Raw genomic sequence first — 24,888 nt, 5'->3', positions numbered from 1 at the left:
TCCCGGCTTGGTTGAATCAGGATGAAGACTTTACTTCTAACAATAGGTAGACAAAATGCCAAATCCAGTCTGAACATCTGGCTGACTGTGCGATGATCCATAATAGTAAAGTTGGAAGGGACCTTGGAGGTCATCTAGTCCAACCCCCTGCTCAGACAGGAAACCCTATACCATTTCGGACAAATGGCTGTCCAGTCTCTTCTTAAAAGCCTCCAGTGTTGGAGCATTCACCGCTTCTGAAGGCAGGTTGTTCCACTGGTTAATTGTTCTCACTGTCAGGAAATTTCCCCTTAGTTCTAGGTTGTTTCTCTCCTTGATGAGTTTCCTGAAGGTGGACAGAATTAGTCTACAATACTGTATTTTGGCCATTTTGCCACCATGGCAAGGAAGGAAGGAAGGAAGGAAGGAAGGAAGGAAGGAAGGAAGGAAGGAAGGAAGGAAGGAGAAGAGGGAGGGAGGGAGAGAAAGAAGGAAGTAGGGTAGGGAGGAGGTTTCCATCCGTTCCTTCTTGTCCTGCCTTCAGGCGCTTTGGAGAAGAGCTTGACTCCCTCTTCTTTGTGGCAGCCCCTGAGATATTGGAACACGGCTATCATGTCCCCCCCCTCATCCTTCTCTTCATTAAACTAGACATACCCAATTCCAGCAGCCGTTCCTTATAATAGGATTAACCCATCACCGTCAGAACACCAGAAAAGCACACTCAGACTCAGGTCAAAGTTCTTGCCACAGGAACAAGAAGCAACTCAAAACAAAAGGCTCCAGAGGGTATAAAAACCCACTCCCTACATGTACTCAGCCCTTTTTCCTCTTTCTTGCCAGAGCCATCTTCCTGTCTGGCTCTCCTCTTCAATAAACTCCAACCTTCTTTCTAAAGCAGTCGCCATGTTGTTTATCCCCGGCTTGGACTGAACCCCGATGAAGTCTTTTCTTTCAACACTTCAAAGAAAAAGAACGTCCAGCTGCCTCGTGAAAAAGGACCTTTGGGACAAACCATGACCTGGATGACGGAGAATGTCTGTAGACATCGTATAGAATAAGTGGTTTTTAAAAGTAGGCTCTGTTTTCCAAAGCCAATTTAATGTACGTAAGTGGGCAAACAAGTATCCGCATTCAGATCTATAGGATTCCATTTTAATTGGATAATTGCCCAGAGGGAGTAATCTGATCTCCTGCGAAGATCCAAAGCCAAACGTGTGGGTAACCCAATATGCACCTCCAATCAAGCAGAAAGCTCATCGCAAAAAAAAAAAAAAAAAATCAAGTGGTCTTCCCTGTCCATCAAAACTCAGCAAGGTACCCCCACAGAGAACAGCATTACTTTGTGAGAATAATATTTACACAGACCAACCCACATAAAAGGAAGCGTGCATTTGGAGAGACGCGCTGCAGATGAGACGTCAAGTCTTAAAAGAAATACAGAGTAAACGCCTGGTTTTGTAGTTTGTGCTTCTTGCTTGCTGGGAGCAAACAATGTAAAACTAGGGAAAAAAAGAGGATAATCTGAAAGTAATCCTTTGGCTAGGTCAGGGATAGGCAACCCAAAACACTCAAAGAGCCACTTGGACCCGTTTCCCACCAAAAACAAAACACCGGGAGCCACAAAACCCTTTTGATATCTAAAATGAAGATAACACTGCATATATCCTTTTTTACCTTTATTATAGGTGTGTGTGTGTGTGTGTGTGTGTGTGTGTGTATGTATATGTGTATATATATATATATATATATATATGTATGTATGTATGTATGTATGTATGTATGTATGTATGTATGTGTGTGTATATGTATGTATGTATGTGTATATATATATACACACACACACACACATTAAAAATAAAAGTAAAAATATGACTCTTGGGAATACCCATACTATTAAAACAATGATCACCAAGAGAATGCTTTAAGAGAATAAAATTACATACACACACAGGTAAAAAAAGGATATATGCAGTGTTATCTTCATTTTAGATGTCAAAAGGGTCTCTGTCTCTCTCTCTCCCTCCCTATCTGCCCTTGGTCTGCCACTCCTCTTCCCCCACTCTCTTTCTTTCTCTCTCTCTCCCCCTCCCTCCCTCTCTCTCTTTCTCCCCCCCCATCTGCTGCTCACCTGGCAAGCTTCAAGCTGTTGTCCAACAAGCTCAGGCGTAAGCAACCTCGTCTCTTTTATGACTCATGGACTTCAATTCCCAGAATTCCTGAGTCAGCCTAGCTGGGCTAGCTAGCTCTCTCCTGCCCTTCCTGCTTCCTGCTTCCTGCAGAGAGCAGCAAAGGGAGGAGCTCCGCCCACTAATCTTCTCAGCTCCTCGGAGAACACTGTTAGTGCACTCTCTTTTACACACACACACACAGAGAGAGAGAGAGAGAGAGAGATAGAGAGAGAGAGAGAAGCAGGGAAGTGCAATTGCCTCTCTCTGTCTCTGTCTCTCTCTGCAAAGGCAGAGGAGGCTGGGAGCCACAGGGGAAGGCTCAAAGAGCCGCATGCGGCTCCGGAGCCGCAGGTTGCCGACCTGTGGGCTAGGTTCACACAATACGCTTAACCCACGATCTGTGTGCTTTCCGCTCATGATTTGTTTTGGTGTTAGCTACTATGGTTTGTAAACCATGGTAAACAGTCCGTCACTTAATGAAGTAGGAAGCCAGCCTTTTTTGCTAGGCCTAGTAAGTTTCAGGGCCTTAGAAAAAGCTAGAGTTAGCTCTGTATTAATTGCTCTAACCAACAATAATACTCTAAGGAGAAACATTAGTTCTGGCAAGCTACCTCAAGTATATTTGAGGTAGAACGGTTTTATTGTATATACTTGCAGAGGAGCCAAGAATGTTAGGCGCCAAAATAACTTCCCCAAAATTGAGTTTGGCTTATCTTAACACTTTCGAAAAGGACCTGTGTACAACGAGTCCTTGACTTACGACGACAATGGAGCCCAAAATTTCTGTTGCTAAGCGAGTCAGTGGTTAAATGAGTTTTGCCCCATTTTACAACCTTTGTTGCCACAGTTGTTAAGCGAATCACTGCAATTAAGTTAAGTTAATCACCCAGTAGGTAACCTGGGCTCTTTTATGACTTGTGGACTTCAACTCCCAGAATTCCTGAGCCAGCCATGCTGAGGAGAAAGGGAGAGGTTTCCATGCTGAGCCATGCCGGCTCAGGAATTCTGGGAGTTGAAGTCCACGAGTCATGAGAGAGAACCAAGGTTGCCTATCCCTGGCCTAGGGGCTGGGGCTGATTTCTGGGACCTAGTTTCTGTCTTTTTTTAAGATCTTCTCTATTATTCCTTTGGGGAAATATATTCTGCCTTTTTAATATTTCCCAAATATTTCTTTCTCTGGATTCTTCCCATAAGTATGAGGCCGTTACCTATCATGTGAATTTGGACCACGCGATCATGGGGGAGGCTAGCAAGGTTGCAACTATGAAAAAACGGTCATAAATCACTTTCTTCAGGACTTGTTGTAATTTTGAACAGTCACTAAATGAACTGTTGTAAGTCGAGGACTACTTGCAAGTAGCAGAGGCCGTGAGGAAGGGCAGAACCAAAGAATTTGTAAGTCTTGGACCAAAATGTGTCCTCGGAGACGTCTCTGTTTCCTGAATTCTTTTTTTCAAAGTTGAGATCTTTGTGTGAAGTTTCCAAAATCCAAGGCCTGTTGCTTATTTATTATCCCTCAGTGCTCTAGCGTCACCTGCAGAATCCACCAGCCGGGAAGCCGAACCCTGCTCAGGTATCCGAGATGTGTGAATGCAGCCAGCCGATAGAAGCCAGGAGCGCTGGGGAATTCCTGGGGCGCGCTTATCGTTGTGGGTACCAGATTAGCGGTGGCTACAGGTTTCCAGTTACCGGTGTTGAGAACGCCGAAGGAAATCTGGCCGGGCCTGTGAGGAACTGTTGCCCCATAGGACCCTGGTTGGCTGCGGAGACGTGTGTAATTAAGATGCCCTGAAACCCTTCACCTGAACCTGTAATTACCTGGATGGTATCAGGAAGGCTGGTTGTTGCAAACAGTGGCTTCATTCAGGCGTTTTTTCCATACTCCGCCGATCTAAGAAACAGTAGTGGGGGAGGATGCAGGGGGAGGGAAGCCGGATCCATATTTTAATCTTCCTGATAATAATGAGGACTTTCATGCTTCTTTAGAGGGGGTGGGGGAAGGTGAAAAGTGAACGCGGCAGGCTCTCCAAATCTGTCAGTGACCAGAATAACAGAGTTGGAGGGGACCCTGGAGGTCTTCTAGTCCAACCCCCTGCTCCGGCAGGACACTCTGTACTATTCCAGACAAACGGCTGTCGAATCCTCCAGTGATGGAGCGTCCGCAACTTCTGGAGGCAGGTTATTCCACTGATGAATTGTTCTCACTGTCAGGAACTTTCTCCTTAGTTCTAGGTGGCGTCTCTCCTTGATTAACAGAATAACAGAGTTGGAAGGGACCTTGGAGGTCATCTAGTCCAACCCCGTGCTCAGGCAGGAAACTCTACATCATTTCAGACAAATGACCGTCCAGTCTCTTTTTAAAAACCTCCAGTGTTGGAGCATTGACAACTTCTGGAGGCAGGTTGTTCCACTGGTTAATTGTTCTAACTGTCAGGAAATTTCTCCTTAGTTCTAGGTTGCTTCTCTCCTTAATTAGTTTCCATCCGTTGCTTCTTGTCCTGCCTTCAGGCGCTTTGGAGAATAGCTTGACTCCCTCTTCTTTGGGGCAGCCCCTGAGATATTAGAAGACTGCTATCATGTCCCCCCTTGTCCTTCTCTTCATTAAACTGGACTTATCCAATTCCATCAACCGTTCCTTATATGTTTTAGCCTCCAAATCCCTAATCATCTTTGTTGCTCTTCTCTGCACTCTTTCCAGAGTCTCAACATCTTGTTTATATCAAGGCAACCACAACTGGACACAGTGTTCCAAGTGTGGTCTTACCAAGCCTCTGCAATTCTCAAGGGTGTTTGGAGGTCCCACAGTCCTAAATGATACTGCTTTCTTTCTCTGTAACTGCCAGGAACAGAAGCTATATACGGATGATCAAGGAAACTCGAAGTAGTATTCACAGAAGTGAAAATCTGCAGCTCAGGGGTGAACTGTGGGGTCCTTGGTGCTCTCTGAGCTTGGTGGTTTTCTTGCAGACGTTTCATGACCCAACTAGGTAGCATCATCAGTGCTAGAAGGGAGTGGGGTTTGTAGAGAGGAAGAGGAGGAGGAGGAGGTGGATTTTGGAGTCTTTGGAATTCTCTGAGCTTGGTGGTTTTCTTGCAGATGTTTCATGACCCAACTAACTAAACTCCTCAGTGATAGAAGGAAGGGGGGGTTGTGGGTGTGTGGAAAGGAGGAGGAGGAGGAGGAGGAGGAGGAGGAGGAGGAGGAGGAGGAGGAGGAGGAGGAGGAGGAGGAGGAGGAGGACAGCAACTGTGGGGTCCCTGGTATTCACTGAGCTTGGTAGTTTTCTTGCCGACATTTAATTACCCAACTAGGTAACATCATCAGTGCTAGAAGTGAGTGGGGTTTCTGAAGAGGAACAAGAAGAGGAAGACAACAATTGTTTACTGAGCATGGCAAAACTCACTTAATGACTGTCTCATTTAGCAACAGAGATGTTGGGCTCAATTGCGGTTGTAAGCCGAGGACTACCTGTACAGGCAAATTGTCCTCACTGTCTGGAATTAAGAAGAAACTTCCTGACAGTGAGGACAATTAACCAGTGGAACAGCTGGCCTCCAGAAATTGTAGGTGCTTCATCACTGGAGATTTTTAAGAAAAGACTAGATAGTCACCTGTCTGAGATGGTATTGGTTCTCCTGCTTGAGTGGGGGGGGCTGGACTAGAAGACCTCCAAGGTCCCTTCCAGCTCTATTCTATTCTACTTCCTGCCTCAAACCTGCATTTACCTGTCTTAAGGGTGAAGAAATGCTTCAAATCGCATTCCGATCACGTGCAGGTAATTTTGGTCTATTTTATGATTGGTGTGTGTTACCTGTCAAAGTTGAATTTACTATCCTGATGCACCCGGTATGACTTTTTTTTCCCTCCTCCTTTAGGATCACCTCTAAGAACTGTGTCTACCTTTCTGGCCGCTGATGTCTGATGAAGTTAAAGGCAAATCTTGTTCCCCTAAGAAAATTTTATGAGTCTACATTTCTGACGCTGTGGCTGCTGTCACGTTTCCAGGGCCATAAATACATTGCTCGCCACGTGGGGGACCGCCGTGGCGCCACACCACCGTCTCTCTCTCTTTCTCTCTCTCTCTCTCCCTCTCTCTCTCTCCCTCCCTCTCTCCCTCTCCCTCCCTCTCCCTCCCCCTCCCTCTCTCCCCCTCCCCCTCTCTTCCCTCCCTCTCCCTCTCCCTCCCTCTCCCTCCCTCTCTCTCCCTCTCTCCCTCCCTCTCTCTCTCCCTCTCTCTCTCTCCCCCTCCTCTCTCTCACTCTCTCCCTCTCTCTCTCCCCCTCCCTCTCTCCCTCCTCTCCCTCCTCTCTCTCCCTCCCTCTCCCTCCCTCTCTCTCCCTCCCTCTCCCCCTCCCCTCTCCCTGCCTCTCCATCCCTCCCTCTCTCCCCCTCCCCCTCCTTCCTTCCATCCCTCTCTCTCTCTCTCCCCCCATCTCTCTCTCTCTGGGTGCCCGTTTGGACAGGAGATGCTTCACCTGAGAGCTGCAGTTACTGATCAGGACGACAAAATCCTAACCCAGCCTTTATCGGCTTGTTCATACAGGTTGTCCTCGACTTACAACAGTTTGCTCAGTGACCGTCCAAGATTACAATGGTACTGGAAAAGAGTGACTTATGACCGGTTTTCCCACTTACAACTGTTGCAGCGCACCCACCCCCCATGGTCAAGAACCACTTATACATGACGTGATGAACTATATATATGCACATAGTCCCCGACATGCAACCATTTATTTAGTGCAGTGGTTCTCAACCTGTGGGTCGGGACCCCATTTGGGGTCGAATGACCATTTCACGGGGGTTGCCAAACAAGGCTGTCCGCCATTTTCCCCCCCTTTTCTTTGGCCACGCCCCTGGCACCCGGTGATATATAAGTGGTTGGGGGTCACCACAACATGGGGAACTGTATTATGGGGTCGCGGCATTAGAAAGGTTGAGAATCACTGATTTAGTGACTGTCCAAAGTTACAACGGTATTGAAAAAAGGGACTTATGGCCGTTTTTCACACTTATGACCGTCACAGCATCCCCATCGTCAATCATCAAAATTCAGAGGCTTGGCAACTGACTCACATTTATAACGGTTACCACATCCCGGGGGGGGGGTCACGTGATCCCCTTTTGCGACCTTCTGGCACACAAAATCAATCCGGAAGCCCGATTCCCTTAACAATTGTCTTACCAACTGAACAACGGCAGATTTGCTTAAAAACAGTGGCCAGGAAAGTCGTAAAATGGGCCGAAACTCACTTAGCTAACCGTCTCGCTTAGCAACGGAAATTTTGGACTCAATGCGGTCGTAAGTCAAGGACTACCCTGCCTAGAGTTGGAACGAGAGGTAATGTGGAAGGGCGGGCGTAGGGTCTGTCGATTCCTCTTTGAAACCCACAAAGGTTTTTACGTGCATCTGTTTTCTCGTTTTGTGGCTGTAAATTCAATAAATTTATTACCTGCTCCTCAAAGAAATCCCCCTTAGGGTCTGTTCTGACTTTCCTGCTAAATCGATTTTAGTGGCCGATGCTGGGATATACATTATAAGCGGGAAAGAGTGTCTTTTCCCTACATTATGTGTAATTTTATATACTTTTATAAAGTCTCCATACTCTCCTCCCTGAAATGCCTTTGGCTTGGTTCTGCCCGGTTGACTCACTGCCTATTCTCCAATTCCTCATCTTTTTTGGCAATTTCTTCCTGAAGTTTTGGTCCCGCTGAGGCAGTTAAAACCATTCCCCTCACTCTGATCCAACTCGCTGAGGGTCACCAGCGCCGTTGTTCTTGCATGTGGCCCTTCTCCAGACATACCCTCAACACTATTACAATATAATCTCGCACAAAGGTGGAGGACCTTGGCCCCTTTACGACTTGTGGACTTCAACTCCCAGAATTCCTGAGCCAGCCGTGCTGAGGGGACAGAGAGAGGTTTCTATGCTGAGCTATGCTGGCTCAGGAATTCTGGGAGTTGAAGTCCAGAGTCATAAAAGAGCTGAGGTTGCCTACCCTTACCCTAGGCCTAGGCCGCTTTAGGACTTGTGGACTTCAACTCCCAGAATTCCTGAGCCAGCCGTGCTGAGGGGACAGAGAGAGGTTTCCATGCTGAGCTATGCTGGCTCAGGAATTCTGGGAGTTGAAGTCCACAAGCCATAAAAGGGCTGTAGTTCCCCACCGTTGATCTATAGCAGATCAAGCAAAGCGGGCATGCTGCAGATCCTATCACCCAGAGCGCGTCTGTAATTCTATATACAGGCAGTCCTCGACTTTCCTATGCTTCATTTAGTGACCGTTCAAATTTACAATGGCACTGAAAAATGGGACTTATGGCCCTTTCCCACACTTACGACCGTTGCAGCATCGTAAGTGTGGAAACCGGTCATAGCTCACTTTTTTCAGTGCTGTTGTAACTATGAAAGGTCACTAAACGAACAGTTGTTAAGTTTAGGACTACCTATTTGGGGTCGGCCTGGAAACAGGTCCTGGGACTGAGAACTCAAAAGCAACACTCTCCAGGCCTTAGCTGGCCAGCCTGTCAACGGAAGAAAAAGAGGTTTTTATTTTTTTTTCCCCTTGTTTTTGCATTCCAACCAATTACCCTTCCTTGTTCCCTCAACGGCGGCTCCGATCATAAAAATTCATAACTTAGTTACATTAAAACATACACACACACACACACACACAAACCTAAATATCTCCATCCATGCCCAGTCGAATCAATTATGCCGCCGTTGGCTTCTATCGGCAGGGCCTCCCCACCATGTTGGAAGAAGCAGGAGGGCTATAAAATGTGCTGCAAAATCAATTAAAGATGAAAAACACACAACTCTCTTGCAACTTGGCGATAGGGAGGGGTAGGGGGGGTGGCAAGCCGATAGAGCCTTGATAAGGGAAGGCGCCATGTGAAGCATATCTGCAAGCAGAAAGCCATCAAAGAGACAGATAAGCATCTTCAGAGAGTACAAGGCGCACACGGGTCATAAGAGACGAATCACTTCCTGGTTTGTGATGGATAGTAAAAATTTATGACCTATTAACCTTCCGCCAGCCTTTCAAAAACATAAAGTACAGAAAGGGGGTGACTTTCCAATAAACTGGTCATCGTCAAGATCTGTAAAGCCATTTTGGGATGGGGGTCAGCAGGAAGATAGATCTATTTAATGTACAACAAGAACATTTACTGTACAACGAGAAAGACGAGGAGGACTTTAAGCAGCAGAAGGGGGAAAAACAGATCTTTGGATCAAGAAGTTTTTATTCTGACGCCGCTTAAGTGTTTCCTGCCTTTGTTAATAAGGAACCAGGAACCAGGAACAGGCAGGAACCAGGGCAAGAGATGGAATCACCTGGCTGGAGAAAAAGGGGTAGAATGGGGATGGGAGGAGCCCCTTCTGGGGATCCGTTGCCCAGGTTCGTCCCCCAAAATGTAGAAGTCAGTTCTGGATCAGGAAAAGGAGAAATGGCGGTGGTTCAAGAGAGTTTGTACACTACAAGGTAACCGGTCCATTCCCCAAAATGGATGCATAAGATCAGGGGTGGGGAACCTTGGCTCTTTTATGACTCGCGGACTTCAACTCCCAGAATTCCTCAGCCAGCATGGGGGAACTATGGCCCCTTCATGGCTTGTGGACTTCAACTCCCAGAATTCCTCAGCCAGCATGGGGGAACTATGCCCCTTCATGACTTGCGGACTTCAACTCCCAGAATTCCTCAGCCAGCATGGGGGAACTATGCCCCTTCATGGCTTGCGGACTTCAACTCCCAGAATTCCTGAGCCGGCATGGCTCAGCATGGAAACCTCTCCCTTTCTCCTCAGCATGCCTGGCTCAGGGATTCTGGGAATTGAAGTCCACGAGTCACAAAAGAGCCAAGGTTGCCTACCCCTGATCCATAGTATACAGGTAGTCCTTGACTTACAATGATTTGAAGATACCACGGCACTGAAAAAAGTGACTTAAGACCGTTTTTCACACTTACGACCGTTGCAGCATCCCCACGGTCACGTGATCAAAATTCGGACGCTTGGCAACTGGTTTATGTTTACGATGGTCGCAGTGTCCTGGGGGGGGGGGTCACGTGATTCCCTTTTGTGACCTTCTGGCGAGCAAAGTCAATGGGGAAGCCAGATTCATTTCACAACCGGGTTGACTAATGTAACAACTGTAGAGATTTAGGTAACGCCTGTGGCAAGAAAGGTCTTAAAATGGGGCAAAACTCACTTAACAAATGTCTCGCTTAGCAACATAAATTTTGGGCTCCACTGTGGGCATGAGTACCTGTGTTTCCTGAGAGTTAGAACAATTAACCCGTGGAACAGTCTGCCTCCAGAAGCTGTGAGTGCTGGACTTTTTAAAGAAGAGACTGGACAGTCATTTGTTTGAAATGGTGTAGGGTTTCCTGCCTGAGCAGGGGGTTGGACTGGATGACCTCCAAGGTCCCTATCAGCTCTGTTATTCTGTTAATCAAGGAGAGAAGCAACCTAGAATTAAGGAGGAATTTCCTGACAGTGAGAACAATTAATCAATGGAACAATGTGCCTCCAGAAGTTGTGGGTACTCCAACACTGGAGGTTTTCGAGAAGAGACTGGACAGCCATTTATCTGAAGTGGTGTAGGGTTTCCTGCCTTGAGCAGGGGGCTGGACCAGATGACCTCCAAGGTCCCTTCCAACTTTTTGTTGTTGTTGTTGTTGTTGTTGTTGTGTAGAGTAATTAATGTACAAGCATTACAGTTGGAGAGGCTGAACAAGTGTGGTGGGGTCCTTGATGATGTTACCTAGTTTGGTAATCAAAGGCCTGCAAGAAAACCACCCTGTTCAGAGAGCATTAAAAGTCTTGCTCCTCCTCCTCCTCCTCCTCCTCCTCCTCCTCCTCCTCTTCCTCCTCCTCCTCCTCCCCACTCCCTTCTAGCACTGATGGTAGCAATAGCACGTAGACTTATATACCGCTTCACAGTGCTTCACAGCCCTCTCTAAGCGGTTTACAGAGTCAGCCTATGGCCCCCAACAATCTGGGTCCTCATTTTACCGACCTCAGAAGGATGGAAGGCTGAGTTGAGCTTGAGCCGGTCAGAATCGAACTCCTGGCAGTGGGCAGAGTCTGCCTGCAATACCGCATTTTAACCAAAGTGCCACCATAGCAAGGGAGGGAGGGAGGGAGGGAGGGAGGAAGGAAGGAAGGAAGCAGAAAAGGGAGGAAGTGAAAGAAGGAAGGAGGGAAGAATAAAAATAGCATGTAGACTTATATGCCGCTTCACAGTGCTTCACAGCCCTCTCTAAGCAGTTTACAGAGTCAGCATATTACCTGCCAACAATCTGGGTCCTCATTTTACCTAGTTGGGTCACAAAATGTCTGCAAGAAAACCACCCAGTTCAAAGAGTACCAAGGACCCCACAGCTACACATATTCTCTCCTATAGGTAATCCGGGGTTCTTAGTTCCTGATGGGAAAATCTGAAGCCTTGGCTTTTTCTTCTTAAATTAGACTTCACCCTCCTCATCCTTTCAAACAGAGGGCTGCCTTCTGCCCGTGGGAGAGACAGACAAGCAGAAGGAAGAAGATGGGGTCGCTGGCCTTCTGCCTACATTGGCCTGGCTCCATTCACAAGTGGCAGACTAAGACATGCAGACGTGACAAAACATAGCTGTGCGTGCCATCAAATGTTGCAGCATGTTGGCAATTTCAATCTTCAGCAGCTTATGGCACGCTTGCGGCAAACCTAAGGTCTCATGAAATTTGGAATCTTGGATCTGGGTGGCTTTAAAGTTGCGGGGATCTGGAGACTCCATCGAAAGTGGGGGGGGGGGGCGAGAGAGACCTCTATTTTATGGCAAACCACACATTAAACCACCTTGCAATGATGAATGTTTACTTGAAAGAGATACTGGATGGAGAATAAGCAGGCAACAGATATGGTGCAGCAGATTATTTTGGAAATCACCCAGTTCTGCAGAGTAAGTTCTGCAGAGACAATATTTGAAGAGTCTCTGGTGGTATAGAGACTATTTGTCCCTATTTGAAAAGTCTGAAATGGGTGGAAGCTTGTTAAAGAGAGATCCAGCGAGGAGGCGGAGGAAATTCCTAACAGTGAGAACAATTAATCAGTGGGACAGCTTGCCTCCCGGAGTTGTGGGTGCTCCATCACTGGAGGTTTTCAAGAAAAGATTGGAGAGAAAGAAAGACAGACAGACAGAGAGAGAGAGAGAGAGAAAGAGAGAGAAGAGAGAAAGAGAGAGAGAGAGAGAAAGGAAAAGAGAAAGAAAGAAAGGAAAAGAGATAGGAAGAAAGGAGAGAAAGAGAGACACAGAGAAACAGAGAGAGAAAGAGAGAGAGAGAAAGAAAAAGAGAGAAAGAAAAAGAAAAAGAGAAAGAGATAGGATGAAAGACAAAGAGAGAAAAAGAGAGAGAGAAAAAGAAAGAAAGGAAAGAGAGAAGGAAAAAGAATAAGAGAGAAAGAGAGATTAAAGATGAATGTTAAGATAGAAATATATGTTATTTTAGAACAAGTATGGTATATAAAACTTAGGTGTATATGTAGAGATGAAGAATTGATTGTAAAAAGTGGAATAATCTGATAAGAATTTTTATACTGGAATGTCACGTCAAATCTAATGTTTGTTTGTTTTTAACTATATTATAAATAAAATTTGTAAAAAAAAAGAGAAAGAAAAAGAGAGAAAAAGAGAAAGAGATAGGAAGAAAGAGAGAGAGAAAGAAAAAGACAAAGAGAGAGGAAGATATAGGAAGAAAGAGAGAGAGAGAGAAAGAAAGAAAGAAAGAAAGAAAGAAAGAAAGAAAAAGAGAAAGAGACAGAGAAAGTAGAGAGAGAGAAAGAAAGAGAAAAAGAGAGAAAGAAAAAGAAAAACAGAGAGAAAGGAAGAAAGAGAGAGAGAGCGAGACAGAAAGAAAGAAAAGAGAGAAAAAGAAAGAGAGATAGGAAGAAAGAGAGAGAGAGAGAGAAAGAATATGGTAGTTGCTTTCCCATTCTCGGCCCTGTTTAGACAACTTGCACAAATCAATTTTGTTTCTGTGGTTCGGTTTCCTCCGACAGTTTAAACCTCAATTCAATCACCAGGCTCCAGGGATTCCTCAACCACTGAAGATTAAAACCCTCCTCCAGCCCCAAGTGTTTTTACTAATGTTGTGTGTTTAATAACTCCACTTATGAGCAATTTTGTTAGGAGGAGGAGGGGAAAAAAAAGAAGATGATAAATCGGAGCCTGAACAAACCTCTGGAAGTGATAGAGCTGAATTTTTAAAAGTCAAATTGCCCTGCACTTGCCCTTGAATAAGTGCGGGAACGCTGCAGCCAGGCATTACGGAAACTGCCTATCAGGACGATCTCTCATACCGAGTCAGCGCCAAAAAACCTGCAAAGTCATGTTCAACTAACGCCACGCCAACAACACTTGTGAGGATCGCCCAGCGATAAGAGTCCTTGCTGAGGAACTGACCAGGAGCAGAGACGCAACATTTTTAAAAAGAGAGCAAGTCAACTTTCCGGTTTAGAAAAACCAGGCGGTCCTCGACTTACAACTGCAGGCGAGCCCAAAATTTCTGTTGCTAAGTGAAACATTTGTTAAGTGAGGTTTGCTCCGTTTGATGACTTTTTTCTTGCCACAAGAACTGAATCCCTGCAGTTGGTAAATTTGGAACACGGTTGTTAAGTGAAACGGGTTATCCCATTGAGTTGGCGGGTCAGGTCGCAAAACGGGATCCTCCTCCCCCCCCCCCCGGGACACTGCGACCATCGTAAATAGGAGTCAGTTGCCAAGCGTCTGAATTTTGATCACCTGACCACGGGGATGCTGCCAACGGTCGTAAGTGTGAAAACTGGTCATAAGTCACTTTTTTCAGAGATAAGTTTGAACGGTCACTAAATGAACTGTTGTAAGTGGAGGACTACCTGTATATCGCTTTAAAAAAAAAAAGATTCCTGAATAAAATACCATTTTGTGCAACTGTTGGCGGAAACAAAACAACTGGCTTGTTAATCTGAATTAAATCCGATTAAGCAGGCAACTTTCTTTGGAAGAAAAATCTTGGTGCTGAAGCTCAAATACTTTGGCCACCTCAGGAGAAGAGAGAGGATTCTTTGGGAAAGACGCTGATGTTGGGAAAGAGGGAAGGCGAAAGGAGAAGGGGATGGCGGAGGAGGAGAAGGTTAGGTGGGTGTCGTCAACGCAACAAACGTGATTTTGGGCAAAACACCGGGAGATGGTAGAGGACAGGAGGGGCTGGTATGATATCAGAAGAACATCAGCAGAACGTCCAGATTCAGCCACAGTTTTGCTCCATACGGTATCAACCTTGTGAACTCTCAAGCTTCCTCTTTCCGCTACGTATTCAAGATGGACAGCGATTCAAATTTATACGAGGGCAATTCGGAAATAAATCTCCGTTTTGGTTATCGATGACGGACACTCGCAGAGACAGAACTTTTATTATACACCTTAGAAGACGACAACCTTACATTACTTTTTGACATAATCGCCATTCAAACTGAGGCACTTGTCATAACATCACACAAGGTTTGAAATTCCTTAGTCGTAGTCACTCGGCGCCAAATCTGGGCTATTGGGGGTGTGTGTGATCCAAAAGATCCCGGCGGAACTGCTTTACAAGTCCTTGGGTGTGTCTAGCGGTGTGCGGGCGAACATTGTCGTGAACCAACACCACACCGGAAGTCAGCAGACCCCAACACTTGTTATGGATGGCTGGTCTGAGTTTTCCTAACGTTTCACAGTAGATGTCTGAATTGACGGTCAAACCAGGTTCCAGGAATGTCATTAGCTGTGCTCCAGTGGTTCTCAACCTTTTTAATGCCGTGACCCCCAACCGGTCGTAAGTCGAGGACTACTCAACCGGTCGTAAGTCGAGGACTATTCAACTGGTGCAGCACCGTTTGCAGAATGGGACTTTTGGCGGGCTCAGCAGGGCAGAGACAGACTGGACAATTCCTATTGGCTTTTGAAAGCCAATAGAAGTAGACTCTATTCAAGAAAGTCTATTCTATTGGCTTTCAAAAGCCAATAGAATAAAAGGGAGTAGCACAGCTAAGGAAAAGGGGGGGGGGAAATGGCGGACTGCGTTGTTTGGCGACCCCCGTGAAATGGTCGTTCGACCCCAAATGGGGTCCCGACCCACAGGTTGAGAACCACTGCTGTACTCCTTTGGCATCTTCACATTTGGCGGGATTTTCCATGGCACCACTTCCGGTGTGGTGTCGGTTATATCGAAAAGTAATGTAATGATGTAGTTTTTTAAGGCAGGGGTCCCCAACCCCCGGTCTGTGGACCGGTACTGGGCCCAAAAGGTTGGGGGCCTCTGTTTTAAGGTGTATAATAAAAATTCTGTATCTGCGAATATCTGTCCTAGATAACCAAACGGAGGTTTATTTCCGAATTGCCCTCGTATGTATTTATATGTAGGGGTGTAGGCATATGCATATGTTGTATATAGCCTGTTTATATGTATGTTATGTATGTGTACACTTCTGGAGAGCAGGCAACAGAATTTCATTTTTAATGTGTGCCAGTGTGCCCGCAGCAAAAAAAAAAATGACAATAAAGGTTATCTTATCTTATATGGTCCATGAGGTTGCAAATAGGCGGAACTTAACGATTGAACAGCAATCAAATAGGCAACCAGGTCAAAGGGTTTTCATTCAAATGATTGTTTTGTTGTTTATGCCAAAACAGGACCTATGGAACCATTCCAGGTTTCATTCAGAGTCTTGAGTTCTGATCCACTCTACTCTTGAAAATAAATGATCATTGTTTTTCAACATCTCACAATGCTTTAGAGGATCACTTGCGTATCGAAGACTGATTGCAACGAGTCAAGTTTTTTCCCTACCCCGAGCAATCTTCTGTCACATGGGGCTTAAGGGCTCTCCTCTAGTGGTGGGATTCAAATAGGTGAACAACTGGTTCTCTGTGTGGATGCCGCTTCTGGAAGTCCATTCTGAGTCCGGGCAACAAAAAATTAGCTATCAGTACTGCCGAAGTGATGCGAACCGGCTGAATCCCATCGCTGTTCTCCTCCCCTTAACCAGCCTACAACCAATATCTTACATCCACACAGAATGGAACCAGTCTTTGGAGGAGATCAGCTTGAAACGACACCATCCCTTCACTCAATGAGATCAACAGTCTCACATAAAGTTGTCCCTTGCAGTTCCAAACTTCACAACAGGCTACACTTCATGCTGATATAAGTCTTGACCAGGAAGTACAATGTTTCTGCCATGTTCGAGTGTCATCAATAGATCTTAATCTGAATCTGAATTCCATCCCCAATTAGATATTGTCCTTTGACCACAAAGACACCATCATCCCTTCCACCATACCTCAACAACAGACGGGGCGGTCTCAAGTTCAAATCTCCCCAAGCAATAATCACATGCCTTTAGCCACGACGGAACCAAGTGGTCAATTTGATCCATCCACAAAATAGCTTCAGTTTTGTTGACACACTCACAAACATTTTGCCAATGGGAAAATCCGTGCGCGCTGAACCGTGAACACATTTAAAAAAAAAAAATTGGTTTGATAGACCCATTTTCCTACCTGAGGTAGTATCAGTTGCTGAAGATCTTCCTCGTAGATCAGTAGCTGGGCATGACGATCCTGGCATGGTCACAGGCTCAGAACGTACAGGCTGGATTCTAAAAATACAAAGCACACGTCAGCTGGAAGGATCAGTTTGTTGAAAAGAGCGCCACAAGGGCCTACAGCAGTGGTGGCGAACCTATGGCACGGGTGCCAGAGGCGGCACTCAGAGCCCTCTCTGTGGGCACACACACCGTCGCCCCAGTCCTAGGCCTTCAGCTGGGTTTTATAAAACCTTTTCGCTTTAGGCCTCTGCCGCCGTGTGCAAAAAAAAAAAAAAAAAAAAAAGGTTCAATCAGTCAATTTCAACTTCTCATGAGAAAAAACAAGATCTTGCAAAGTTGGAATTGACTTTGAACTTTTTAGTCCCACCTAGTCTGCTGTTACGACTGTAGCCACGCCCAGCCAATGGGCCACACCCACCCGGCACTCGACGATGCATAAGTGGGTTTTGGGTTGCAGTTTGGGCACTCGGTCTCTAAAAGGTTCGCCATCACTGGCCTACAGCACAAAAACTGAAGGCACCACAACGATCTGGACCCAGATTCAGAATGCAGTAACTTAGCTACAGCACAGGTGGTCCTCGACTCACGACCACGAGCACGCCCAAAATTTCTGCTGTGAAGTGAGACGTATGTTAAGTGAGTTTTGCCCCTTTTTACGACCTTTCTTGCCACCGTTGTTAAGTGGATCGCTGCAATTGTTAAGTCAGTAACAGGGTTGTTAAGTGAATCTGGCTTCGCTTGTCAGATGGTCGCAAAAGGGGATCACGTGAGCCCAGGATGCTGCGACTGTCGTAAGTATGAGCCAGTGGCCGAGTGTCTGAATTTTGATCGCATGGCTATGGGGATACGGCAACGGTTGTAAGTGTGAAAAACGGTCGTAAGTCACATTTTCAGCGCCATTGGAAGTTCGAACGGTCAGTAAACGAACTGTTGTAAGTCGAGGAGTACCCGTATGTAATTCTGGACTGGCAGGATGTTTACACTCTCTAGGACAGGGGTCTTCCAACTTGGCCCTTTTATGACTTGTGGACTTCAGCTCCCAGAATTCCTCAACCAGCGTGCCTGGCTGAGGAATTCTGGGAGTTGAAATCCACAAGCAGGGGTCTTCCAACTTGGCCCTTTTATGACTTGTGGACTTCAGCTCCCAGAATTCCTCAGCCAGCGTGCCTGGCTGAGGAATTCTGGGAGTTGAAGTCCACAAGCAGGGGTCTTCCAACTTGGCCCTTTTATGACTTGTGGACTTCAGTTCCCAGAATTCCTCAGCCAGGCATGCTGGCTGAGGAATTCTGGGAGTTGAAATCCACAAGTCATAAAAGGGCCGAGTTGGAAGACCCCTGCTCTAGGACCTTTCTTTTTTTTTTTTTAACAAAATTTTATTAAATTTATATAGGTAAAGAAAAATAGGAAAAATACAGGTATGGTAAAGGGAAGGGGAAAAAGGATAGGGGGAGGGGAAGGAAATAAGGGATTAGGGTAAAATAAGGATAGGTACAATCACATATTTCAACAAACACGCAACCGCCCGGTTCATAATAATGAGTAAGTATCATATTCAACCATTTTCAACAAAGCTTAAACTGTAACATATTAAAAATAATTAGTAAACAAATACGTTGATCTATTAAGTAAACACTACTAATAAAATCACAAAAAAAACCCAAATAAAATAAAATAAAAAAATAAATCCTAACAATCAAAAGTAACAAATGAAAATCAGTAAGTCAGGAAAAGTAATCGTATCATCAAAATGTTAGTTAGAACTCGATTAAAAATCAATCATCTATTCTAAAATATTACATCCTTCAAGTTCTAACGTGTGCTCTAGGACACTTTCTGTTCTCCAGAATAGCTGGATGGTTTGAGACGCTTTTTGTGTTCAAACTGAAAAATAAGTCACATTTTTCAGTGCCGTTGTAAATTCGAACCGTCACTATGCGAACGGCTGTCAGTCAGATTACCTGCATAACACTATAACAGTGGTTCTCAACCTTTCTAATGCCGCGACCCCATAATACAGTTCCCCATGTTGTGGTGACCCCCAACCACTTATACATCACGGGGTGCCAGGGGCGTGGCCAAAGAAAAGGGGGAAAAAATGGCGGACAGCCTTGTTTGGCGACCCCCGTGAAATGGTCGTTCGACCCCAAATGGGGTCCCGACCCACAGGTTGAGAACCACTGCACTAGGGGGAATGAGAAATAAAGAACGAGAGTTTGCTTTTTTTCTTTTTGAAAAAAAAAAAAGAAGAAGAAGAAGAAGAATTAACCTGAGACTGTCCAGATCCAGATCATCGGTGTCAAAGTCCAGGAGAGGCTGCGGTGTGTCGCTCGGGCCGTGGGACTGAAGCACGGAAGAACTGGAGGAAATCACAGTGGTTTGGCCAGAAGGATGGATAGTCTTGAACTGGAACTGTGGGCCCATCCAGAGGCGCCGGTGAGGTCCAGTATGAGTCACAATTTCCACCTGCAAGGTGGAGAAGAGCAACAAAGATGATCAGGGGACTGGAGGCTAAAACATATAAGGAACGGTATCTATCCTGGTATCTTAGCTATTAGACCAAGCTGGCTAAGCATTTCCTCTTCAAACTTTACATTCCCAGCTTCACAAAACAACACACAATCACCCGAAACGTTCTGTGTATGTATATTTACATGGGTGAAGTTGTTTTCGATTTAGTTCTTAGAAATTCTAAATTCTTAGAATAAGAACTAAAGTGTTCTTTTAAATCACGAGCCAACCAAAAGGGCAAACCCTTCCAGATCCCATTGCTTTCAGAGGAAAACAACAGCTAGAGAGACTACAATACACTGCAGCCGTGTGCTGCAGCTGCCAAAAAAGTCAACACAGTGCTAGGCTGCATTAACAGAAGGATAGAATCAAGATCACATGAAGTATTAATACCACTTTACAAGGCCTTGGTAAGGCCACACTTGGAATACTGTATCCAGTTTTGGTCACCACCATGTAAAAAAGATGTTGAGACTCTGGAAAGAGTGCAGAGAAGAGCAACAAAGATGATTAGGGGCCTGGAGGCTAAAACATATAAGGAAAGGCTGCTGGAATTGAGTATGTCTAGTTTAATGAAGAGAAGGACGAGGGGGGACATGATAGCAGCATTCCTGTATCTCAGGGGCTCCCCCAAAGAAGAGGGAGTCAAGCTCTTCTCTAAAGCGCCTGAAGGTAGGACAAGAAGCAATGGATGGAAATTAATCAAGGAGAGAAGCAACCTAGAACCAAGGAGAAACTTCCTGACTGTGGGAACAATTAACCAGTGGAACTACCTGCCTCCAGAAGCGGTGAATGCTCCAACACTGGAAGTCTTTAAGAAGAGACTGGACAGACATTTGTCTGAAAGGGTATAGGGCAGTGGTGGCGAACCTATGGCACGGGTGCCAGAGGCGGCACTCGGAGCCCTCTCTGTGGGCACACGTGCCGTTGCCCCAGCCTCACCTCCCCCTGCGACCCCCTCCTCACCAGCAGCCCCCTGGAGAAGAGTCACCCCCGAGCATAGCCCGCACGGAGCAGCGCAGCCAAGGGCCTGGCAACCAGGCAGCGTAGACAAGACTCTGCCCTCACACCCCATCACGCACAGTTGATGCTGTGGGGCCTGGGCAGAGGGCGTGGCCATCATGGATTGCTGGCTGTGGAATTCTGGGAGTTGAAGTCCACATGCCTTAAAATTGTCAAGGTTGAGACACACTGAACTAGACTTATATACCGCTTCACAGAGCTTTTACGGCCCTTTCTAAGCAGTTTATAAAATCAGCATATTTGCCGCCAACAATCTGGGTCCTCATTTTACCGACCACGGAAGGATGGAAGTCAACTTGACCATTTCTCACACTTATGACTGTGGCCGCCTCCCCACGGTCACGTGATCAAAATCCAGACGCTTGGCAACTGACTCATATTTATGACAGTTGCAGTGTCCCAAGGGGGTCACGTGCTCCCTTTTTGCGACCTTCTTCCAAGCAAAGTCAATGGGGAAGGCGGATTCACTTAACAACCGTGTTACCCACTGAACAACTGCAGTGATTCACTTAACAACCGCGCCTAGAAATGTCGCAAAACGGGGCAAAATTCACCTAAAGCCTGTCTCGCTTAGTAACAGAAACCTCGGGCTCAACTGCAGTTGTAAGACGAGGACTGCCTGTATTCCAGCTGACTGCCGACTGTGATGACAAGTATTTCCTTCCCCCCCCCCCCTTTCTTTTCCTTTTTTCATGTTCCAACGTGGTCTTGTTCTCGCCAGGCAGCTGTTTTGAGGCTGGAGGGAAGAGCAAGCAGGCCATTCCGTGCGCCGTCAACATTTTGTTCTTTCGAAGGGCGGCACAAGCCGTCTGCCTGACGCATGTAGGCTCTTGCGCCCCACGCTGCGAATCAGGCCGCAACGCAAACAGGCTGTCGACGTGGAGCCCCATGCCATCAGGTCCCCAGAGAGCCGAGAGGTAAACAGATGCTCCTGCCATTCCAGCAAAGACAAGGAGGCAGATGTTCCCGGTCACCCCCTCGAAAAAACGCACGGGCCCGACATATTGTGTCTCCTTCCCGATGACAGCACGCATTAGCCACTTCCCTAATTGAGGAGCGGAGGCGAAGGGCCCTGTCCCCTTTGTCACATGGACGATCTGCCAGATCACACTTCCATCTGGAAAAACAGACAAAACCCTGTGGGCTTTTCAGCTGAAAGCGAGTGGCGGATGGCGACCCTCGTTTGTTGAGAGTGTGGAGGAGATGCGGGGGGGGGGGGGCTTAACAAAAGGCAGGAGTTCTCCAACAGCCCTCCCTGAGCTGGCCTAGGACTCCTGATGGGAATCCTTTTGGGAAAAGGAAGGGAGGTTCCAGAGGAATCCAGTAGGTCCAGATCAATGCCGCAGGAACACGACGCACATCCGAACAATCTAAGTCCAGTGATGGCGAACCTTTGAGAGACCGAGTGCCCAAACTGCAACCCAAAACCCACTTATGCATCGTCGAGTGCCGGGTGGGTGTGGCCCATTGGGTGGGCGTGGCCCATTGGGTGGGTGTGGCCCATTGGCTGGGCGTGGCTACGGTGGTTACAGCAGACTGGGTGGGACTAAAAAGTTCAATCAATCAATTCCAACTTTGCAAGATCTTTTTTTTTCCCACGAGAAATTGAAATTGACTGATTGATTGAACCTTTTTTTTTTTTTGCCCACGGCGGCAGAGGCCTAAAGCGAAAAGGTTTTATAAAACCCAACTGAAGGCCTAGGACTGGGGTGACGGTGCTCGTGCCCACAGAGAGGGCTCCGAGTGCCACCTCTGGCACCCGTGCCATAGGTTCGCCACCACTAAGTCTAACGTGGACATCGGTCTCTGGAGATTCTCAACCATCCAGATGATGATTGTCCCAAAGGTGCTATCCCCCCCCCCAAAAAAGGCAATTGGACTCTCTTGTTATTTTTCTCATCCAAGGAGATTCTTCAGTTCTTCTTCCCAAGAACTTCTCACCTTTTCTGCTTTCCCAGGACCGACACATCTTTTTATTATTGTTATTTTGCTGTATTTATTATATTTATATAATATAATACATTTATTATACTATATAATAATAATAGTAGTAGTAGTAGTACTACTACTACTACTAGTAGTAGTAGTAGTAGTAATAATAAAGTTGGAAGGTACCTTGGAAGTCATCTAGTCCAACCCCCTGCTCAGGCAGGAAACCCTACACTGTCTGATGTTATTGTTTTATTGTTTTATTTATTTTATCTTGTTGTTGTTAATTGCGAAGTCGTGTCCGACCCATCGCGACCCCATGGACAACGTTCCTCCAGGTCTTCCTGTCCTCTACCATCTTCTGGAGTCCATTTAAGTTCACCATCTTCTGGAGTCCATTTAAGTCACTGCTTCAGTGACTCCATCCAGCCATCTCATTCTCTGTCATCCCCTTCTTCTATTGCCCTCAATCTTTCCCAGCATTAAGCTCTTCTCTAGTGAGTCCTTCTTTCTCGTTAGGTGGCCAAAGGACTTGAGTTTCAATTTCAGGATCTGGCCTTCTAAGGAGCAGTCGGGGTTGATCTCTTCTAGGACTGACCGGTTTGAACGCCTTGCAGTCCAAGGGACTCGCAGGAGTCTTCTCCAGCACCATAATTCAAAGACCTCAATTCTTCAGCGCTCAGCCTTTCTTATGGTCCAACTTTCACAGCCATACATTGCAACTGGGAAAACCATGGCCTGGACTATACGCACTTTTGTTGTTATCTTATTATAAGGTAAATAAGATAAAGGAGACTGGAGGCTAAATCATATAAAGAACGGTTGCTGGAATTGCGTATTTCTATTTTAATGAAGAGAAGGACCAGGGGTGATATGATAGCAGTGTTTCAGTATCTCAGGGGCTACCCCAAAGAAGAGGTAGTCAAGCTATTCGCCAAAGCACCAGAAGGCAGGACAAGAAGCAACGAGTGGAAACTCACCAAAGAGAGAAGCAACCTAGAACTAAGAAGAAACTTCCAAACAGTGAGAACAATTAACCAGTGGAACAACCTGCCTCCAGAAGTAGTGAATGCTCCAACAGTGGAGGTTTTTAAGAAGAGACTGGACAATGATTTATCTGAAATGGTATAGGGCAGACATGTCAAACACAAGGCCCGGGGGCCGGATGTGGCCCGCGAAGCCATCCTGGAAACACTGAGGGAACGGCCTGGCCCAGGCTGGCCGGGAGGGAGCCAATGTACAATTTTGTGGTGGCCATCTATGCTGAAACACATTCAGTCTTAGCTCCACAAGGCCGTCTAGAAACAGCGAGGAACCAGCCTCTTCTGTGTCAGCCCTGCCCCCTGGGTGCATCCTGGGGAGGTGTCACCCTTTGTGAGGAATGAAGTAATGGACCATGCCTTGGCCCTTGCCCCGGTCCCCCCCCCATTCTGCCAGAGACCCTCAGATCTGTCCCACTCCTGCCAAGGCCCTCACAGGCACCCTTGATGTGAACGATGCGAAGCTGGCCACACCCACTCCATCCATACCCACCCAGTAGGCTGCACCCACCATGGCCATACCCCACCGCCGCTCCCCCCAAGGGCAACAACAATGCTGATGTGGCCCTCAATGAAATTGAGTTTGACACCCCTGATATAGGGCAGTGGTTCTCAACCTGTGGGTCAGGACCCCATTTGGGGTCGAACGACCATTTCACGGGGGTCGCCAAACAAGGCTGTCCGCCATTTTTTCCCCCTTTTCTTTGGCCATGCCACTGGCACCCGGTGATGTATAAGTGGTTGGGGGTCACCACAACATGGGGAACTGTATTATGGGGTCGCGGCATTAGAAAGGTTGAGAACCACTGGTATAGGGTCTTCTGGTTGAGCAGGGGATTGGACTAGATGACCTCCAAGGTCCCTTCCAACTCTGATATTCTGTTTTGTTCAGATGGCTAACAGACTGCCTTCCTATACTTAAGGGACTCACAGAGAGGAGGGAGTCAAGCTATTTTCAAAAGCGCCTGAAGGCAGGACAAGAAACAACGGATGGAAACTAATCACGGAGAGAAGCAACCTAGAACTAACCAGTGGAACGACTGGCCTCCAGAGGTTGTGGGTGCTCCAACACAGGAGGTTTCCAAGAGGAGACTGGACAACCGTTTGTCTGAAACGGCATAGGTTTTCCTGCCTGAGCAGGGGGTTAGACTAGAAGACCATCCAGGTCCCTTCCAACTCTCTTATTCCGTGGCTTTGTTGTTCTATTATTTTGCTTCTGTTTTGCTGATACTCTTTTCATTTCTTCCTTTTTAACAGATATGAGCCGCCTGGAGTAGCCCCATGGCGGGACAGGGGGCAAATAAATGGATCAAATAAACCAATACTTCTTTTTCCAAGGTACCTGAGACAGCCATTCTTCATCTTCCTGTCCACTGTGATCGGAAGCTAAGCTGTCATAGGAATCGTGGCGCGTAATCGCTCCTGGACTCCCCAGCGGAACCACTGTGGGGGGGGGGAAGAGAAACAAGGCACGAACGAAATCAAACACAGCGAAGAGAAGGTCAAAAAGCACATTTCAGCTAGTCCTCGCTTTACGACCACAATTCAGCCCAAAATTTATGTCGCTAAGTGAGACATTTGTTAAGTGACCTTTGCCCCGTTTTACGACCTTTCTTGCCGCAGTTGCTAAGTGAATC

At 46.6% G+C, this 24,888-nt stretch overlaps 1 protein-coding gene across 1 annotated transcript in view; it reads right to left on the bottom strand.

Annotated features, from left to right (window-relative positions):
- BCAS3 (BCAS3 microtubule associated cell migration factor) overlaps positions 1-24,888 on the bottom strand; it is a 504,849-nt gene that overhangs the window by 301,398 nt on the left and 178,563 nt on the right. Inside the window, exons 7-9 of the mRNA XM_039320837.1 lie at positions 24,594-24,694; positions 19,018-19,214; positions 16,705-16,802 (exon numbers count right to left, since the gene is read on the bottom strand). Of these exons, the coding sequence (XP_039176771.1) occupies positions 16,705-16,802; positions 19,018-19,214; positions 24,594-24,694 (396 nt within the window). The remainder of the gene's footprint in view (positions 1-16,704; positions 16,803-19,017; positions 19,215-24,593; positions 24,695-24,888) is intronic.

The sequence above is a fragment of the Crotalus tigris genome, unplaced genomic scaffold, assembly GCF_016545835.1.
Source record: "Crotalus tigris isolate CLP2741 ecotype Arizona unplaced genomic scaffold, ASM1654583v1 scf7180000023712.884563, whole genome shotgun sequence".
NCBI lineage: Eukaryota > Metazoa > Chordata > Lepidosauria > Squamata > Viperidae > Crotalus > Crotalus tigris.
The sequence above is the reverse complement of the archived record's forward strand: the minus strand, read 5'-3'. Positions and strand labels throughout refer to the sequence as shown.